Source organism: Notolabrus celidotus, chromosome 8 (assembly GCF_009762535.1).
Source record: "Notolabrus celidotus isolate fNotCel1 chromosome 8, fNotCel1.pri, whole genome shotgun sequence".
NCBI classification, from domain to species: domain Eukaryota; kingdom Metazoa; phylum Chordata; class Actinopteri; order Labriformes; family Labridae; genus Notolabrus; species Notolabrus celidotus.
Genome location: NC_048279.1, coordinates 18,803,158 through 18,822,180, shown reverse-complemented (window position 1 = coordinate 18,822,180; position 19,023 = coordinate 18,803,158). Strand labels below are relative to the sequence as shown.

Here is a 19,023-nt window from a genome sequence, read left to right as displayed (position 1 = left end):
TCTGCAGACACTCATCCCTGCAAAGAGCTATTTGGTGTCTTCTTTCCGCTCAACATACTTCCTCTCTCACTCTCAATCTGTCACCTTTCATCCACCTTTATACTCTCTCTCTCACTCTCTCTGTTGCACCTTCTCCTCACTTTAGAGGACAGTGGTGTAGAAATTTGGTCACAAGAGATATAGTCACAGCAATACAACTTTGCACACATGCCTGCACACACTCTCTTCTTAACTGCTTTCTTCTTTGTCATTCTTTATTCATATGTGTTTTAAGAAAGTGGTGAGTTACTTCACATGTTGGCTGTGACCATCAAACAGCTCAGTGATATTTCCCGGCAGTATATGTGCCACCATTCACTTTGAGCCACTCAGGTTTCTATGAGTGGCTTCATCTGAGTGACCTAAAAAGGCTGTAAAAGCTTTAAAACTTCACTTTAAATGTTGTCAAAAGCTATCCGTCTCAAGCCGATGCGATCACATGAGACAGGACAGTAGCAGAGGTGTGAAAGCATTAAAGACACTGCATTGATTTAACATTGCACTCCCGTGACACTGTGGATGGAAGGTTAGAAACATAAAGCTTTAAAGCTGATGCAGTAGACTATAGATTGACTCTTTTTAAAACACATGTCCTTCTTGTCGAAACCCAGCGCCTACATCACGTGCTTTCCAACTTGACACTTTACGGTTTCATTGAAGAAAGGGTTGTGCTAGCCTTGGCTAATGTAGCATTAAATTATGAGATATGAAGTCAGAATTCTAAGGTGAAAGATTCAATCATGTGATAAATAGATAGATTTTTCATATATTATTCTGACATTGTTATTCATAAAAACAAGAAGGTATTATCTCATATTTATCAGATAAAAAGTCGTCATTTTCAAATATTGATTCAAAATTGTGATAACCTAGATGACAGGTCATCAAAAGTCTTAATTATGACATAAAATGTCCTAATTATGGGACAGTGAGTCATATCCATAGGAGTAAAAAGTTAGAATCATGATTTAATAAATCATAAGTATGAGATAAAGAGTAAAAGTTATGAGGTATTACCTTCTCAAAGTTTAACCATTTATCTCATAATTATGACTTTTTTTAATAATACTGACTATCTCATATTTCAGATTTAATGTCTCATAATTTGAGACATAATTCTGAATATGATTTCATAATTCCAACATCATTACAATTTAGACTTGATAACTCAAAAGTGTGAGTTTTTATGTGATAACAATCATAAGCTAATATTTCTGATAATGATGACTCACCATCTCATAAATTAAGTTAAATAACAGTGACTTTTAATCTTATACTTTAATATTTTATCTAATTATTCTGACTTCCAACACTAAAATTATTACTTTTATTTGATAAAAATGACATAACATCTCAAAACTATGAATTAATACTTAATCATCATAACTTACATTTTGCCATTATTTTTCCATAATGTGACGTACCTTCTTATAATAATGAAATTAAAAAACTATATCCTTTGTCATATGTCTGACATTTTATCTCATAATTAATTATGACTTGCTTTCTCATAACTAATATTTCATATCTCATAGTTATGACCTACTTTCTCATTTTAATGACATTTTAATGTCATTTTAATTAAGATGTTCATTCTTATTAAGATGACTTTACATTTCTACTTACTTATCACATTTTTCACTTTCCCTTGCTCAGAAAGGTGAATTCCACTTAGAGGGATATTTATTTGAAAATAAAATCCTCTTTAGTGTCCCAGTGAACTGTACATTCATAGACAACTTCCCCATTACAGACCCACAACTTCTTAGATATACTGATGCTTACATACCATTTGAAAAGGACATTTTTACACCATTGTTTAAAATCAACAGTAGTAAAAAGCTGTCTTTACCTCTGTCTCTGTCTCTGTCTCTGTCTGAAATAGAATCAACTCTTCATAAATTTGATCTCATACAAAGTTTTGAGTTTGAGTTTGTCAAGGTGTCCTCAAAGTGAGTCCTTAGAGACTGTGGAAGCTCACATTGTCTTGTTCCTCTTTTCTTCCCTCCCTCGCCCTCTTGCAAAAACAGACTTACGTGCTCACGAATGTGTATACATTCTTTGGCTCTGTGTACATCTGTGTGGGATTACAGAGAGGATGCCTGGATTGTCCTCGCAAGTTTTGGCATCTTTTGAAGAAATACTTGACCTCTGGGATGAATCGACAGATGGCATAAAGATTGAGGAGAGGGCACCAGAGGAACTGATCATATGCCGTAGCCGGGGGAAAAAGAGAACATAGTGCCACGAGAGGGGTTAGAGAGGGACATAAAAGAGGGACATGGAGGATTTGAGGGCGAGGGCAGACAGTGCATAAGAAAGCAGACTTTTACGATGCCTCTGGAGCCCAGAATCAAGCAAATTACATGTTCTTTTTGCTAGATGTATATTGTCTGTGTGTTATTTTGAGTGGAGCTTGACATGATTGATTTCACCTTTCTTGAGGATTATAACCTCGGTTTTTATCATCTTACCCTATCATGTTGAATACATCATTATATCTGAGGTAGTGAAGAAAACTGTGAAACTGCTGCACTTCATGTTCACAGGCCTTTATGGTGCCACATTTGCAGTTTGTCAAATTCAAATTTGTTTTAAACACATACAGAGCAGCATTTTGGATGTATTTAATAGTTACTCTCTTGAGCAGACAGGCTGTGATGCATGTCTTCCCTGTATCTGTGCAACTTGTCACTGCATTCTTTGCCTTGCAAGCCTCTGCCTGAAATATGATGAGCTTAGACTAAAAGCCTGCAGAGCCTCTCATCTTAAAAATATGTGACAGCTAAACCCTCCAATCCAGCCACAGACAGAAAGAGAGACTTGAAGAGGAAGGAAAGAAGTTGTGGTTCCTGGCACAGAAGATTGCTACTAGAGCTCGTACACGAAGCTGAGTCTACACGAAAAACTAATAAGCCTGTCAAAGTGGAATATTTGTGATCAGTTTTGTTGTGACCCATTTTAATCCAACAGCAGTGCTCCGATTTACAATTCCTCCGAGAAAGAGGGGGGGGGGGGGAAGGTGGGAGATAAGAGGAAGAACGAGGGACAAATACTGACAGACACATGCACACAAACACACATGATGCAGGTGCCATGATGAAAACCAAAAACCCTCAATCACTGCTAAAAATATTGATGTTTTTTGTGTGTCTTTGATGGCTTGTCCAAACTTTTACATCAGAGAAATATGCTGGTTGCCAATCATGGGCTTAAAAACTCAAACAAACTTGGCTGTGGGTGGACAAGCTTCCCCCCTCGATACAACTGTGGGAGTGGAAGGGGAGAGGAAGTAGGGTATCAACTTTTGGTGCTTTAAAAACTAACACTGTGCAGACATAGTTTACTGTGATGTTCTCACAACCACAGATGGTAACGGGTGGATGATAGAGATATGATTTTGACTTCAGTTTGCCAGGGCTCTATCTTCTGTTGAGAAACTATATTCCCTGAAAAACAATTTACATGATACTTTTTAGCACTCACTAATTACATCATGTTGGGAGTTGATGCCATGTTATTCTTTCAAGTGAAGCACTAAGTGGGTGGTTTTGGTGGAAGTGTGCAGGTCTTTGACATGCAGAATAGGGTTTGCATCCTTAGAAACATACAAAGACCAGGTTTTCCAATTCTTCATTCATAACTTTTAGTATACAGTGTGATTTCAAAGGATGAAGACTAAAATCAGTATCCTTACAACACTATTTTTGCACCCTGGCTGCAACCTTGCCTAACAATGCTTAAAGGTACAGTGTGTCGATTGCTGTGTGTGAAAGACTTAGTATTGAAATATGTTTTTGATTGTAAAAACATAACAAAAGGAGGATCATGGTTATCATGCATCAGAGGAGCTTCTATTCCCCGATGGGGGAAGCTTGTCATCGTTAAAAGAAAAAAATTGTACATTGACACTCCAATAAAAGCTGATGATACATGCCTGTGAAGTTTGACTTTTTTGCATCATACCAACACTTATAGGAAGCAAGTCATCATATCTTTGGCTCCATGAAACAGGTTAATGCTCAGTAGTACACATATATGATTCTGTAATGTATTTGCATTGTATGAAAATGCATTTATTTTCAATGTGCATAAATGTGACTGAAACAGGTGCAACCCAAATGATTCAACATTAACATATTAATATAACATTATATTCATTATGGCCTTTAGAAACATGTTTTTTTGGGAGGTGGGGTAGTGCACTATATGCCCCTGCGGCGCAGTCTAAGCTTTTGTCCTTAATGGCACATACTTCAACTTCTACAGAATTATTTTTAAACCCTAGTATCTATACTTCTACTTGAGTAATGAATGTGAATACTTTTGACACCTCTGTCTATTTCTACACACTATACCTTTAAGATGATTGTGATATGGTTCCAGGAATTTAAACAATGCAGTGCAGGATTAGGTTAGGTTTAACTAAAGGTCTTTCCAGCATTAGCATCATTCTGCATACATTTAAAAGAGCCTCATACAGAAATACAGTATAAGCATCTTCTGTGTGTGATTTCATGTTTATGTAGGTTTAAATCTATTGTCCAATAGAGCTACCCACTAACAAAACTGAACAGAGAAAGAGACAGAGACACAAAATAAGTGAGATTGACAATGAAAAACACCACCTTTACACTCTCCTCCCACTTATCTGTGTCAGGGGAGGACATTATAAATTGAAGTGCCGCTCAGTGTTATTTATATTTTGCCCAGTAAGAGTCCCGAGCCTTGGTGACAGCGAGCTGACTGCCAGCCTCAGATACCCTGCACTTCACCTCCCAACGCTCTCCGGCTGCATGTCGTGCCCACATCACACTGCGGCAGTAATCCACACTAATGCCATAAGAAAAGAGTTAACGCACTGACATGCTCCGTGTCCCACAGGCAGGGAGAGTCAGGAAGATTGTGACTGGTGGGGAGGCAGAAGGGGGCACAGATTCAGATGAGAGGGCCTGGTGATGTATGATGAAGAAAGGGATCACTTCAAACTAGCAGATGGCAGAATCAAATACAGGCCAGGACAGGTGAACTTCTAGAGAGGAGGGGGAAGCTGGTTTTAAAGGCCCCTCTTCACTGTTAACGGCAACACATCTTTAATTGGTAATATAAACATAAAAAGGGACAGAATGCAAAGTAGACCCCATTGTCCCATTAGCTTTACTTTACAAGCTACATCTGCAGCTGTGCAACTTTTTCCTGAAACCCTGAAAGAAAACGGATTTGTTTTAGCCAATTCAGTGGAAATCAACGCTAATATGCACATCCAGTAGTTACTGAGCATGATTAAATGCATCTGTAGTTGTGTTTGGGTCTGCTTAGAGAAAATAAATTCAATACTTTACTTTCTTTAACATTTGTTTTTGGTCTCAACCAACTCCAGGCTACAATAACTAGAAAAACGTTAGAGCTAAATGCTACATTATGTTCAGTAGCAAGTTGCCATCTGCATGCATCTGCCATTTAGCACTGCACGTATGGAGCTTTTGCCCTGGAAACAGCTGCCAGCTGCACAAAAATAAACATGAATTATTGTAGCAGTTTCATCAAGTTCATGTCTAGGAAACTAACTCTTGTTTTGGGTGGAGTTTTTTGTTTAAATTTGTATTTTTTTCTGTGCTTGGACCTGACAGGCAATAATTATCTGTACAGAGTACAAATGGCAAACAATTCTACAAAGAGGAACACACCTGGGTTTCAAATGAGCCAAAGTAGTTACAAATAAGGGCACCCTGGTGTGTGTGAACTTGGGTTTATGAGTCTCTTTTTCACCAATTTGCTTAACAAGAACATTTGCTCACATTTTTCAGATTCTGTTGGTCTCAGGGGAAGCAACAGTCAAGTCAGAGAGAGACGGAGGGTGTATGTTTGTGTCAGGGACTGAGAGATCATCCCTTGACGATTGCAGTTTTCCCCACACACCTATTTCACCACACAGAGTGTGTATCCAGATTACACTTAATCCTAAACGCCACAGCCTGACAACAGCTAAGAGGAGCTGACATATCAGCTCCGTTTCAGCTCCACTGCGCTGCCGCTGCAATTTAAGACTGATTTGAAATTTTTATTGGGCCCCCTTGAGGCGCAGCCCAAATTAGCAATATCGCTGAAGTTTTAACCCTTTGTAAGCTTCAGCTGTGTATGAGGTACTGAGGAGCGTTTTGTTCCACACAGTATACTGATCTTACTTTCTATGCATGGTCATGTTGACCCTCTTCTTTCTTCAAAGCTCCTGTGAGGAATTTTTTTTTGGCTGGCTATGAACTAAGTGGAATCAGTACTGATTCCTCTTTATGACCTTAAACAACTAACAGCATTAAGATTTTGTTGTTTTAGTTCATTTTAATGCTTGAAACCTCCTCCAGGCGTAGGCATCAGACAATTCAATTAACAGCATGCTGTTGCACCATTTTTTTGTAATTTTCAAGACAAAGATTTTTGAAAAGTGATACATTTGACAGTATAACAGACAGCAGATGAGACTTATTTGTTAAAATACACTACTTTGCATGTACCGGACAAAATTAGCAGACCGAAGAGGTATTGCTCTGTCATTAGGGGTTGCAAAAGTCAACACAAACCAAAAGTTCCTTGCAGGAGCTTCAAGTGGACTTTTTTTGAGTACAAATAATGTGATTACCCCCAAAATGTCCCCAGAATGAATTCAGGTCTCATTAGGACATTAGGAGGATGAGTACAACAAAAATAACATGATGTTGCAGAAAGAGAAGGAACACAGCTAATATCAGGAGTAAAGTTGAGGGTGAGCTGAATTGGGAACAAGTACTACTCCAGGTTTGATATCTGTGAATCCACTCATGAGCTTTCTAATTTGAGAAATGGGCCTCGGGCTGGAAGATTAAAGTTGATGAGGCGAGTGTTTGTAAATGTCTTGGCTGTTGTACAGAAAGGGGAAAGCCCTGGTTGTGATTGTAGAAAGAATAAATTATTCAATTGTTGTTACCTGAAATCTGGTGGTATTTCTTCATTTATTTCATTGTCCTTGTTCTTCTACTGTGTCAGAGGGCAAATGTCAAGTCATCTAACACACTAAATAATAATCAAACTTTGGCATGTTTTAAATATAGAGTTTTACTCTAAGATCATTTCATATTGGCCAGTCTGTCTATAACAAGCAATGAAAGGCGTTCAGGACGCTTCAGCTGCTGTGAAATCTCACACTGAGATACCTGGAGGGAAACCAGAACCATGACGGCGTCTCTTTATTGACCTTTCTTCTGCTTCTAACCGTGTTCTTGCACATTTGCAGGTATCTACTGTCAACATGGATTTTATTGTAGTGTTTGCGCACTGGCTTTATCTCTGAGGAGTCTGTTTAATGGAAACCCTGTCAGGTAAGCTCTTGCCTTTTAGAGGGCCCCATTATGACAGCAGTGAAGTAATTGGGAATTCCTCTAGACTTGTAGTATGTGTTCTCTTAAATACATTACAAAGTTGTTAAAAGGACACTTCACTTCTCTATTATGTAAATGTTTTTTTTTTAAATGACTCAGTCCTTTTCTAGGATGTTTCCAGTTTGCCAGTCTTACTCTCAAAAACAGGAGTAAACTGAAAAAAATGTCAAGTTGTGCTTCACTGGTGATAGCCTCAATGACCCTCAACAGAGCCAAACACCCAAAGTGAGGGTTATCTCAGAGACACAGACTGTTATTTTGGTTTTAGCGTCCTCAACTTGTTCCAGATGCTTTGAACAGGGTCCAAGGTCAGTCCTCTCGAACATAACAAAAATTGGATACGGATTGTTCTTGTTCCATCTGCTTTTACCAGTAGTTTATATTTTATTTAATAGGTATTACTCTTGATCTCATCTCATAACGTCTCTTATTCTATTTTGGTTCTTCCCTGCATGGTGATAAAGAAGAAGATCCACTCTCCCCACGAATGCATCGTGCTAACTGTCTCATCTGTGAAACCAGTTGCTGCTATCTGTATGGGTGTGGGGTTTCACCTCTGATTCTTGGTACTGTACTCTGACACTGTATCATCTGCAGTGATACAAGAGAGTCCACAAGTCAAATAGAAATACTCAGACAGCAGTCCAACTATCAAACTCTACTCCTTAAAGTAAAAGCAGCAGAGAGACAAGGGAACTGGTTTGCAAATGCAACACACTGTTAATGAAAAAGCCATAACTCTTTATAAGTAGCCCCAAAGTATATATAAAGAGAGAAAAAAATTTAATAGGGACTTATGACTAATTAAAGATGTATACTCTATGCTAATTCATGGTAGAAAATGTTTTTAAGAAGCTCCAGGTGATGGTGTTTATCAAAAATATAAAGCATGCTTGTGCTGAATTGTGAACCTGAATCCCTAAAATAAGGATGCACCAATCCGATCCTGGTATCGGATATCAGCTAGATCGGACTCAAAAAGCTAGATTGGATATCGGTATCAAGGGGCCGATATATAGTGCTGATCCATATGGCAGATCTATTTATCTCAGTTCTATGCTTTTCTGTGTTTACAATATCTATTGGTTATGAAGATTAACTCACCAGACTGCTGGTACACATGTATAATCTCTTGAATAATGATACTGTCAGTTTAGAAATGTTTCCTTATTTTGGTTTACAAAGTCAGAAAAGCCTGAAGTTGCCAAAACATGATTCTATCCTCACATTAAGGAATAGAGATTGTTAAATCAATACCAGGATTAGGGCCCTATGAATTCTGTTTTATTTTTTTCCAAATTCTGTTTTGTCCATTTTAACTTTTTAGAATTCCATTTTTTACCCTTTACACTTATTTTACCACCATATATTGTGTGCTTTTTGTGTCACTGAATAAAAGGTCCTTAAATGAATAATAAAAATCCTTAAATTTATTGATGCAACACATCATTGCACAATTTTGGCCAGTACTTTAAGTCAAAACATAATTTTGTAACATAATAATGTACCAATAAGTGCTATAAGTACAAAGTGCTTATAATTTTACATGGTTTCAAGTAAAAGAAATAACTGAATGTAACCACAAGTCCATTTCAGCTCATCATAAGTGATTGCCTTAGGACAAGTATTATAATAGTAGGACTAGCTAGTCCTTGTACCATCTCTCTCCATTTAGGTTTCCCACCGCCCAGCGACATCACGAGGAGAAGCAGCGTTTGTCTGGGAAATGTGTCCGGGGACCGCTCATTCGTGGCACCAACCATGCATCCTATCACAAAGACTCACCCGCCCCCTCCTGAAACAAACAACATGTCGAAGCGGCCACCAGAAACACCAGCTAAGTCTGCAAAAAAAAACTACGAAACTCATGATGACAGCATTTCAGTCACATTATGTCAATTTCCGCAATATTCCACGTTCAATGGTAGATTCCGTCCGCGATTCAGGATCGGATCAGTTCAGTATCGGTATCAGCAGATACCAGAGCCCAGGTATCGGTATTGAGACTTTTGACTCTGGGTAGTCTCATACAATAACAAGGCTACAACCCCTCTAAGGAGGATCGGCTAGTATTGGTATATAGCCCAAGTATCGATATCGGTATCAGGACCTGAAAAGTGGGATCAGTGCATCCCTATCCTAAAAATGCCAGCTTTTTAATGTTGTTATAGGCAAGTTATACTCTCCAAATCCCAAACTCTCTGCCAACATCCAAACAAGGACAGTGGTTGAGACATGCTATGCAAAAATCACTGCCATTACAGTGTGTTATCTTCGGGAGTAATAAAGGAAAAAGTGTTGGACACTATTGATGTTTTTTCAAATGTCAGAGTAGCATTTTCTACCAGACATCGATGGTCACGATGACACACTACTTAAAGTTAGACTTGTTGGAGTACTCCGAACACTCTGTAGACTCCTGAGTTGTTTTCACTGTGACAAGACTTGAAACAGTTCTCGTTAATCTTCATAAAAAACAGAGATCACATGATCTTTCACTTACTGTTGGTTTTGAGGCGTGCCGGCTCACTGTTGCGACTTCCTGCCTGGTTGATCGCCTTGACAAAGAAGATGTAACGGGTGCCACTCTGCAGGCCGTGGACTGTGTAGTGGTTCTGCTTGATGTTCGGTACGATCATCCAGCTGTCAGCTGAGTTGTACAAACCTAGCAGATACACAGAAACACACACACAGAAAGACGCACATAGCATGAGTCACCAACTTCTGTTGATGTTTTTTGGAATAAGTAAAGCTACTCTAACTCCTGCTGAGAAAACAGCAACATAAAAAAAAAACTGACCCGAGGAGTTTTTTTTTTTCAAAACCTCCGGTGAGTCATCGCAGAGTTAAAACCTTGAGCGATCATCCTCGATGTTCTGCAACATTTATGTGTACACACTGATCCATCCCATTACCTTTCCATCAACTTTATCACGGTATGCTTCCCTGCGGCGATTTTGTGTGTTCGCTAAGCTGAAGCTATAACCCATTAAGAACAAGGTGCTCACACAATATGACAAGTGAACATCTGCAGCGAGCGCCTGAGGGCAAAAGACTGTGATAGCCTTTCATGTTTAAATGTACGGCAACATGGGCAACACCGCCATGACCTCAGTCGGTGTGCAGCTTTGACTCAAAGTGACTATGAGCAGAGGGTTAGTGATGGCTGGGTTAGCTCTGCAGTCACCTGCTTCCAAACACAGTCTTTGCAGTCTCTCAGCTGCAGCAGAGTGTGAAGGATGGAGAGGAAAGCTCAGCTCCAGGAGGATTGGCTACAGTGGGTGGCTCTTTTGGCCTCCAACATTGTGTTAAATAAAGGAGATGAATCTACACGAAAGCATTAGTCCTTTTTTCCCCCCTCTATGTTTTTAAGAGCTGACAGGAGTATGCCCAGAACGGTGGCCAGAGGTGGCATGGGCTCTCTTCAAAGTATGATTGGTCTTTTCATGTGCCACCCCAAAACCCTGAACTATGACTTTCTATTTGCCTTGTCAGTGGCGGATTTAAAGTTGAGACAAATTATTTTGGACTGTGTTGCATGAGGCTGCTAGTACTTTTCCTTCTTCAAACTGGAGAAAAATACTCAACAAATCTGTTTGACAAGACAGGTGTGTAGGAGAAGAATCAGTCCGTCAAATATTGCAAGGGAACTCCTGCAAACAGTCTATAAAATGGAAATAAATACATTAACTGGCAATGCTAAGGTACTGAAACATGGCCTACAATAATTCAAGCTTAGCAAATTTATACTGTATGTTGCTTATTTATTTCTGCATTTGTCATTGCCCCAGTTGGGCCTTGCCAGTCATCAAAGTCTGGACGCCCCTGGTTGTTGAACAAAGAAGTTGGGATCAAAGATGGTAGTGGTTGAGGATGCCTGTTTATGAGTAATACAAATGTGAAAAAAAAAAATCCCAGCTAGCTTAATGTGTTACCGTAGGTGTACTAAACTTATGCTAGTCATTGATGTGTGAAAAACAGTGTGAAATTTCCCACTTCCTGCTCATTGGCTGTGCTCTTCACAGGTTATTGGCATTGTCAGAGAGGACAGGTGATGAGAGCTGATTAAACATTCTTTGTAGCAGAAATTGGAGCATATCTATCCGCAGTAAATATGCGAGTTTGTGTAAAAACACAACGAATATTAATGAGTTTTTATTACCCTGCTAGATAAACCTTGAACTTCATAAACACGTTGATTAATCCCGCTGTGATGTGCCAACAGAACACCACACAAAAATCATGTTTCATGAGCAAACATTTGGACGTTGAACAATCGACTGCTACGCTTTTAAAACTTATTTTCCCTACCTGAAAAAATTCAAACACAGACCCATGCCAAAACAAACAAAGCTTTGTGTTTGGTTGCGCTACAGTCGAGGTTTATGTCTGTAGAGTTGAAGTTGGAATAACAATCAGTTTTATTTTTCACCCCCTTCACAGATATGAAGGAAAGAAGGGGAAGAGAGCTCTCGAGGCCATGCCTGCCTTGTCCCTTATGGTGAGGATGCGTTGTGAATTATTGAACAAGATGGCAACAGCATGCATAAATAATGGCTGTGAGTCTGCTTGTAAATATAAATACTTCACAGGACGCAAATACGGCCTTTAAAAGTGAGGCAGCTTTAAGAATGAATGAGGGGAGGGGCTGGTAAAGTAAGTGTAAAGGCTTTACATATCTGCAGACTTTTTACAGGCCGTTTTTTAAAGACAAAATAACACGGTGGAAAGCATTCATCAACCTTCACGGTAAAAAAAATTTATAAAGGAGTTTTATGAAATGTCCAGCTGATTCATGCACATTTTATTTTGGCATGGCCCTACAAATACACAATGAAATCCTTTTCTGATTTTCCTCATCGTTTTTTCCAAAGTTACCCCTCCCACTTGAGGTATCAGCCCTATGTGTAGAAAATAGGGAGGCTACACTGTTATTTGGGCTTTCCAAAAGAGGAACAGGGGGAAAACGAGGGAGAAGGACTTCACGCTGCTTTCCATTTTTAAAGCTTTTGATCTCCATAGCTTCTCTTCCTTTTTGCTAAATCAAATTAGGTCAGTACACAGAAATACTCCATCCCTACTTTTGCCGCTGAAAAGAGAGTTTTCTGACACAAGCAAAGCTGCTTTGGAGAGCAATGTGACTTCAAAGCATGGAGGGGTAACTGAATGTGAAAAGAAAAGAAAAAATAGGAGGGGAACTATATCAGCTTGTGTCTAACCAGGCATTAAGTGTATTTATGTAAGTACAGTTTGTGTGTTTGTGTGCATCAGTGTGTGAAGAAGATAGAGGAGGAGGAAACAGAAACACAAAGTATCCTGGAAGTGGAGGAAGGATTTTCTTTGATGATGCAATACAATGCCTTAAACTTCATCTTTTCAACAAACAGACTGATCCTGTTCTTATTTTGAAAGACGCCCTGTTGAGTTACAGAGAGAGAGGGATTTTTCTTAACTCCAGGTTGTCCTAATACCAACTGAGATCCTGCTTTTCACCTGTGATAATCATATTTATACCTCACCACAGGGCAGTGCTCATGAATACACATAAAGACTGATGAAGTTGTCAATCGGATTCAGCAGGTAGACATATTGCTGCTGTGATTAAACATGCAGACCTCCTTGAAAATGAACTAACTGACAAGAGAAATTGTAAAAATGTTGTTTGAAGTCTGTGGAAGTGGGGAGGTTTGGACTTCTATTAGTTCGGACAGATACAGCAAAGCTGCTTCAGCTGAGCGGTGCAGGAAAACAGATGAGCGTGGAGGCTACTGCGGCTATTTGGCTCCTACGCCTTGTTGGTTTAATGGGATAGTGGTTATAAATATGATAGCTATGGGCCACGAGGAAAGGATCTGAAATAACAAAATGGCTGTAGAGCAGAAAATGGGGCTGTAGATGTACAGAGACGAGACTTTTCACCGGAGGCAGTGATGAAGAGGCTGTCACATTTTAAACTAGTCTCTGAAGCAGAGAAGTTACAACATTTAAGGAAATGAAGAAGTCAAACTGACTAGTTTTTTTAATGCGTTCATTTGATTTTCACCTCCGGGTAAAGTTGATTTCTGGGTGTTTTTAAAAGTAAACTTAAGACTTACATTTTTAATCTAGCTTTTAATTTAGATTAGTTTATTTTTAGCCCTGGACTGCATTTATTATTATCTTTATTATTTCAATTATTTTAATTATTATTTTAATCATTATGATTTTAATAATTATTAGTTTAATCATTATTAGTTTAATCTTTATTATTTTAATCATTGTTTTAACATTTATTTATCTTATTTATAAAAATGTATTATTTATTTATCTATTTATTTCTTGTATTCATCTGATCTTGTTAACGCTACCTTATTTTTAACTTATTTTATTAATTGTACTGTATTGATTTTATTTTATTTTTAAGTATTTTATTTATAATCATGCCTTTTATAATGTAACCATTGCTGTTATTTTCTGTCTCTGTTATTCTGTGAAGCACTTTGGGCTGCATGTTTTTATGTCTGAAAGGTGCTATATAAATAAAGTTGAGTTGAGTTGAGTCGATCGGAAAAATTTAAACACAAGTTTGACTTTTTGGGAACACACGTTTTTCACTATATCAAAAGATGGTTACTTTAGAGTACAAGACTAGAGTTCCTCCCTGATCAATAAAATGCTCTGCATCATTGTAGGTTCCAAGTAAGGGATAATATACAGTGATGTGTGGCTATAGAAATTAGAATCCCTACTGATTGAGACAAGGCTCCAAAGCTGTTCACTACACATCACCTGCCTATTAACTTAAGACATTTACAAGTTTCACATTATGCTGATCATATTTCCACTGAAGGTAACATTTAACAAGGTGGAAGAGACTTCTGCAGGAATATTTATGACATTGACATTGACATTTCAGTCCTCATTCAGCTCTCCTTCTTCTCAGCGCTTGGCAGTGGTCGCATCCCTAAACAAAAATAACAAGGCACATGTCAAACTTTTAACACTGTTGCTATCATCACTACAGTTTTTGGTTAAAGTTACTTTATGGTAAATTGAAGCTTAGAGATGTACTCGACAGCTCTGCTGCCGTGGCCTTAATTGCAGGACAGGATCTTGCTCCCTTTTTCTCTCTATCGCAGACAGTTGCGGCCTAGTAGATCCTCAGGCTGCTCTTACATCCTGACTCACAAGACCAGCTTGATACGAAAACTAATGTTTTTGCCACAGTGTCAACAGGTAGTGTTGCAATGTGCTAGCTACTTTACATGGATTGATTTGACATGAGCTCTGTCAATGGGTCATACCTGGCATTAATTTTGCTATGGAGAATGAATTCCCACTGTTATGGGGTAATGACCAGTCAGAACAAAATTACATATTATTGTATTTTTGAGGAAACATTTTGAACGTGTACTTTTTAGAAGGGATGTATAAAAGCATTTTACATCTGATTGACTGACCTTCATAAAAGAATAACCTCATCTGGGTGTAAACCAGCACCAGCTTATGATTACACGTTTAAACAATCAGATTGATGGATTAATTCCTCTGCACTTGCACTTGTTACTCTGCAATCAATCTTTATTTTCACAGGAAACATCATAAAATCAAGGTGACAGACTATAGTGTGTCTGAGTATAAAGTAAATGGAAGGTTTTATTATGTGTTTTGATGAGGGGCAAAAACAAATATTATCAGGACATGATGCACGGTATAAGTGGAGTAGTCCCTGAAGCTTGTTGGTCGATAAACAGGTAAACAATACTCCACACCTCCAGCTTACCACCTTGCAAAGAGCCTCATGTTGCTGCCACAATGAAGCCATTACTATTTGCAGTCTTGTTTTCTGATTTTTTTGCTAATGCCTCACAATAGTATTTGGTTTCACTTGTGATTCTATTTTCTGCTGCTGTACTTTGATGATCCTGCAGAGGCAGGGTTCCAAGGACCCCACAGCCCTTTACTCCCTTGACATGCAAAGGCTAGCCAAGTCTGAGGGTGAGGCCATGCGAGCGAAAGAGGCAGGGAGAGGGAGAGAGAGAGAGAGAGAGAGAGAGAGAGAGAGAGAGAGAGAGAGAGAGAGAGAGAGAGAGAGAGAGAGAGAGAGAGGCAGGATTGCATTCAAGTGGGAGCATTTAGCCACTTGAAAAGTCAGAGGAAAAAAATGCAATGGTAAAACTCAAGTGGCATGGCAGGCTAAATGGGTTTCTCTCTTTTCTCAGTTTCTCCTGTGAATCTCTGAGGACTCTGTGGCAGCATGCGGCTTAACATCCGAGTCACTCAGACTAACAGCTGAAATGTATCCTGATGTTTCAAATGTCTGGGGCACTTGAGTTGCTCGGTTAGACAGAGAAATGTCAGGCTGCTCAGGGAAAAAGAGATGATGAAAGGATCAAAGATGGGAAGGCAGGTGGAGAAGCACAGGTGTGTGTGTGTCGGAAAATGTGAGAATGTGCACCATTATGTACATTAATCATTTTCTCCTCACATTAGTGCTAAGTGCTAATTTTCACCTCCCCTTTTTAACCATTATCCACTCTGAATTTCACCTGTTCTCCCCTCTTTTTCTCCTCCTCCTCCTCCTCCTTCGCAGACTTTCTGTCCCTTTATTTATGCATAGAGGGAATGCTGGGCAGCAGATGGGCGCTAGATGTTTGTTACTCTGAATCAGTCTGAATTGGCATCATTTAAAGCGATGAAGATTCATGAGAGTGGTCTTTTAAAAGTCCTGTTTCATAAAGCTGGATCCACAACAGCACAAATACATCACTCAGGTTAAGCTGGATTGTTTTAGGTGAACTAAGGACACGTGTAATCTACATTCAGTTACAAACACAGTGAGAATCTTTGTCAAAGTTAAAAGACAAAATATAGGGGAAGATCTGAGTTAAACTGTGCAGGAATGTAGAGAAAGTAACCAAACATTGTCAAGAGTGGCAAAAATCTGTCCAGTCATTGTTGTCCATGGTTGTGGAGTCTGACTTTGATGGAATTTGCGGCATTTTCGGAGCTTTATGTTCCAGATGATGAGCAAAGTACTGCCTGCAACGTGGCATAGTTGTGTTGTTTGATCCAAAAGCCAGATGAATTCTGACTACCTGCTCCTAAAAATTGCAATATGAGTTTGGTTCAGTATAGTAAAAATAAACAAAGCCAAGCATGGGTTGAAAAAAACACTTTTCCAAAATATGTTGTACTTTTGTTGTTGAGAGAAATGAAGAGTGCTGCAGTGATTTTACATTCCCAATCTCTGTTTCTGCAGTTTTTCTCTCTGTTTGAACAAACAGCAGACACTAAATCGTGAAACCATTCCCAGCATCCCCCTGTGATATGAGCTGTATGGCCTATTTTTATAACAAGTAGTCTTAATAACTCAGCTCTGTCTCTATAAATAAAAGCATGGAAAACAACAAAGACTGAAACTGGACAGAAAATCTAGGTTATGCAAAAGGCTTTGCATTAAATACTGAACATATGAAAATAAGAAAGAGAAATACAGAAAGTATTGTGCTGCCCCAATTTACTTCTTTGTGTAAGTTCAGAGAACTCAGCTCAGATGATGTTTCTCTCTGGCCGGTGCATGAGAGACTATGTAGCTGCAGATGTGTTTGTTTGCTTGACCGTGACTGCGGAAATCTTATGTACATGCAATGTTATTGTATTTTTGTGTGTTATAAGGAATAGGTCTTAAATAAATTAAGGTTACAATAACCTCCAGAGAATTACAACACTTGATCACATTAGCATTTCTATCTGTGAAACAGACAATTTCAATGAATTGGAAGGTAAGGCAACCAAAATGTTTTGATATAGACAGCTGGCTTAAAGATTATTTGGAACTGATATCTATGGAGCAAGCAGCATCAGCACTTGTAGATCCGAGCAGTGGCCACAGAGGCTCTTTGAATTTTACTTTATCAGTGATAGATAAAAGGCCTATTTAAGTTGTCAATCACCATGAATACAGTCCAGTACTAACAGACTCCTATTGATATTTGAGTTTTAAACCCCATCAATTTTTGAATGAACATGAATGCATACTTTTTTTTTTCAATTTCCTATCTCTTTATCTATACACTCAACAATATGTAGGCTCCATCCCTTGTTCCCAAAGTCTTGTCCTGTTGTGGGTGATCACATGTTTATTTGTTTGTTTTTCTCTTTTAGTTTGTGTGTCAGTTTGTGTGTTAGACCCAAGCGGCAACCTCCGGTCTAAAAATTTGAGTCCAATGCGGAAGTGTTAAAAACTGCAGTACATCAAGGATCCGCTTGAGGCTGGCTCCGGAAGTACCGGAAGTCACATACACATGAATGGGAAAAAAACGATCTTTACAGCAGAAATAAACATGTTTACAGCCTGGTACAAAAGACGAGTGTAGTCTGGATAGCTCATTTCTCGATGTGCTCTCACTGTGAGGGGGTGAATTTTTTTCTAGCGCGGCAACTTCGAAGATATTGAGATTACTAGTCTTCCAATGAGAGGCACAGCTGCCTGCGGGAACACTGCAGCTGTTGGCTAGGAGGCTAAAACTCTTTATGTCACACTGGCTCGACAGCAGCAATATGGCCGCCGCCGCCGATTGGCCTCAAAACAACACTTCAGAAACAGATGGGTGATGTCACGGATACTACGTCCATATTTTATACAGTCTATGGTTAGACCTTTTCCAGTCAGAGCTGTGTTGCTGTATTAAATTTTTTTGTAATAATAAAAAAAAATAAGGTTAAATTATATAACTCTTAATGAGAAGACGATGTCGTTACCGTGAGTCACAACTACACTTACATTACAGTATCACTTTAAATGCTAAAATGTAGCACATAGGTCATATATACATAATAAAAGTACAAATTCCAAACATTAGCCTCAAAAGCTGCTGCACCAAGTCAAGCTGTAGCAGCAAAATCCCAGAGTTTATTGAATAAGTGAGACTGTGTTTTATTGTTTTTGATTGAACTTATTATTTATGAGAGAAGGATTGTGTCATTTTCTTTTGAGAGTTGCATTATTTTTTCTCTAAAGCTGATGACTACAACACTATCAATGTCGGAGAGATCTTTTGATCTGCAGTCTTTGAGGTACCATGCAGGTATTCAGCACTAAATCATGAAAGAACATATTTGATTAGATGGATTTGTGTCCACTTTGATGCACGCTCAAAAACACATCATTCCAGATGTTTTAGCTCTAATATACACATGTCTCTGCTTTCTTTTTCTAATGTTGACTTAAAAAAATTGTGTCATATAAATACGTGAAATACTTTTCAACATCCGTAACTAATGATGCTTCTTCTGTGTTGTCACATTCTCTAGCTATGTTTGTGTTAAAGTGGAAGTGAAAGTTGGAGTATGAATGTGCTAATACTCACTGATGAAATTTGTCTGCCCAGTGTAGATGGTGTACTGCAGCTCGTAGGAGGTGACGCTGAACTCGTCCTCAGACGTCCAGTGGACAGTGATGGTGTCATGGGAGGCAGTGCACAATTCATCTCTGATGGATGGAGGGTTTGGAGCTACATGTGGAGGAAATCACAACACGACTTATAAGAAAAACTTATGTTATAAATCGGGTATAACATTAGGTACAATT

At 38.8% G+C, this 19,023-nt stretch overlaps 1 protein-coding gene across 4 annotated transcripts in view; it reads right to left on the bottom strand.

Annotated features, from left to right (window-relative positions):
• The window catches only part of mid2 (midline 2), a 169,623-nt gene that overhangs the window by 13,085 nt on the left and 137,515 nt on the right, over nt 1-19,023 (bottom strand). For all 4 annotated transcript variants that reach the window (XM_034689093.1, XM_034689097.1, XM_034689095.1 and 1 more), the window contains 2 exons: nt 18,803-18,946; nt 9,955-10,116 (listed from right to left, as the gene is read on the bottom strand). In XM_034689093.1, coding sequence (XP_034544984.1) covers nt 9,955-10,116; nt 18,803-18,946 — 306 coding nt within the window. The remainder of the gene's footprint in view (nt 1-9,954; nt 10,117-18,802; nt 18,947-19,023) is intronic.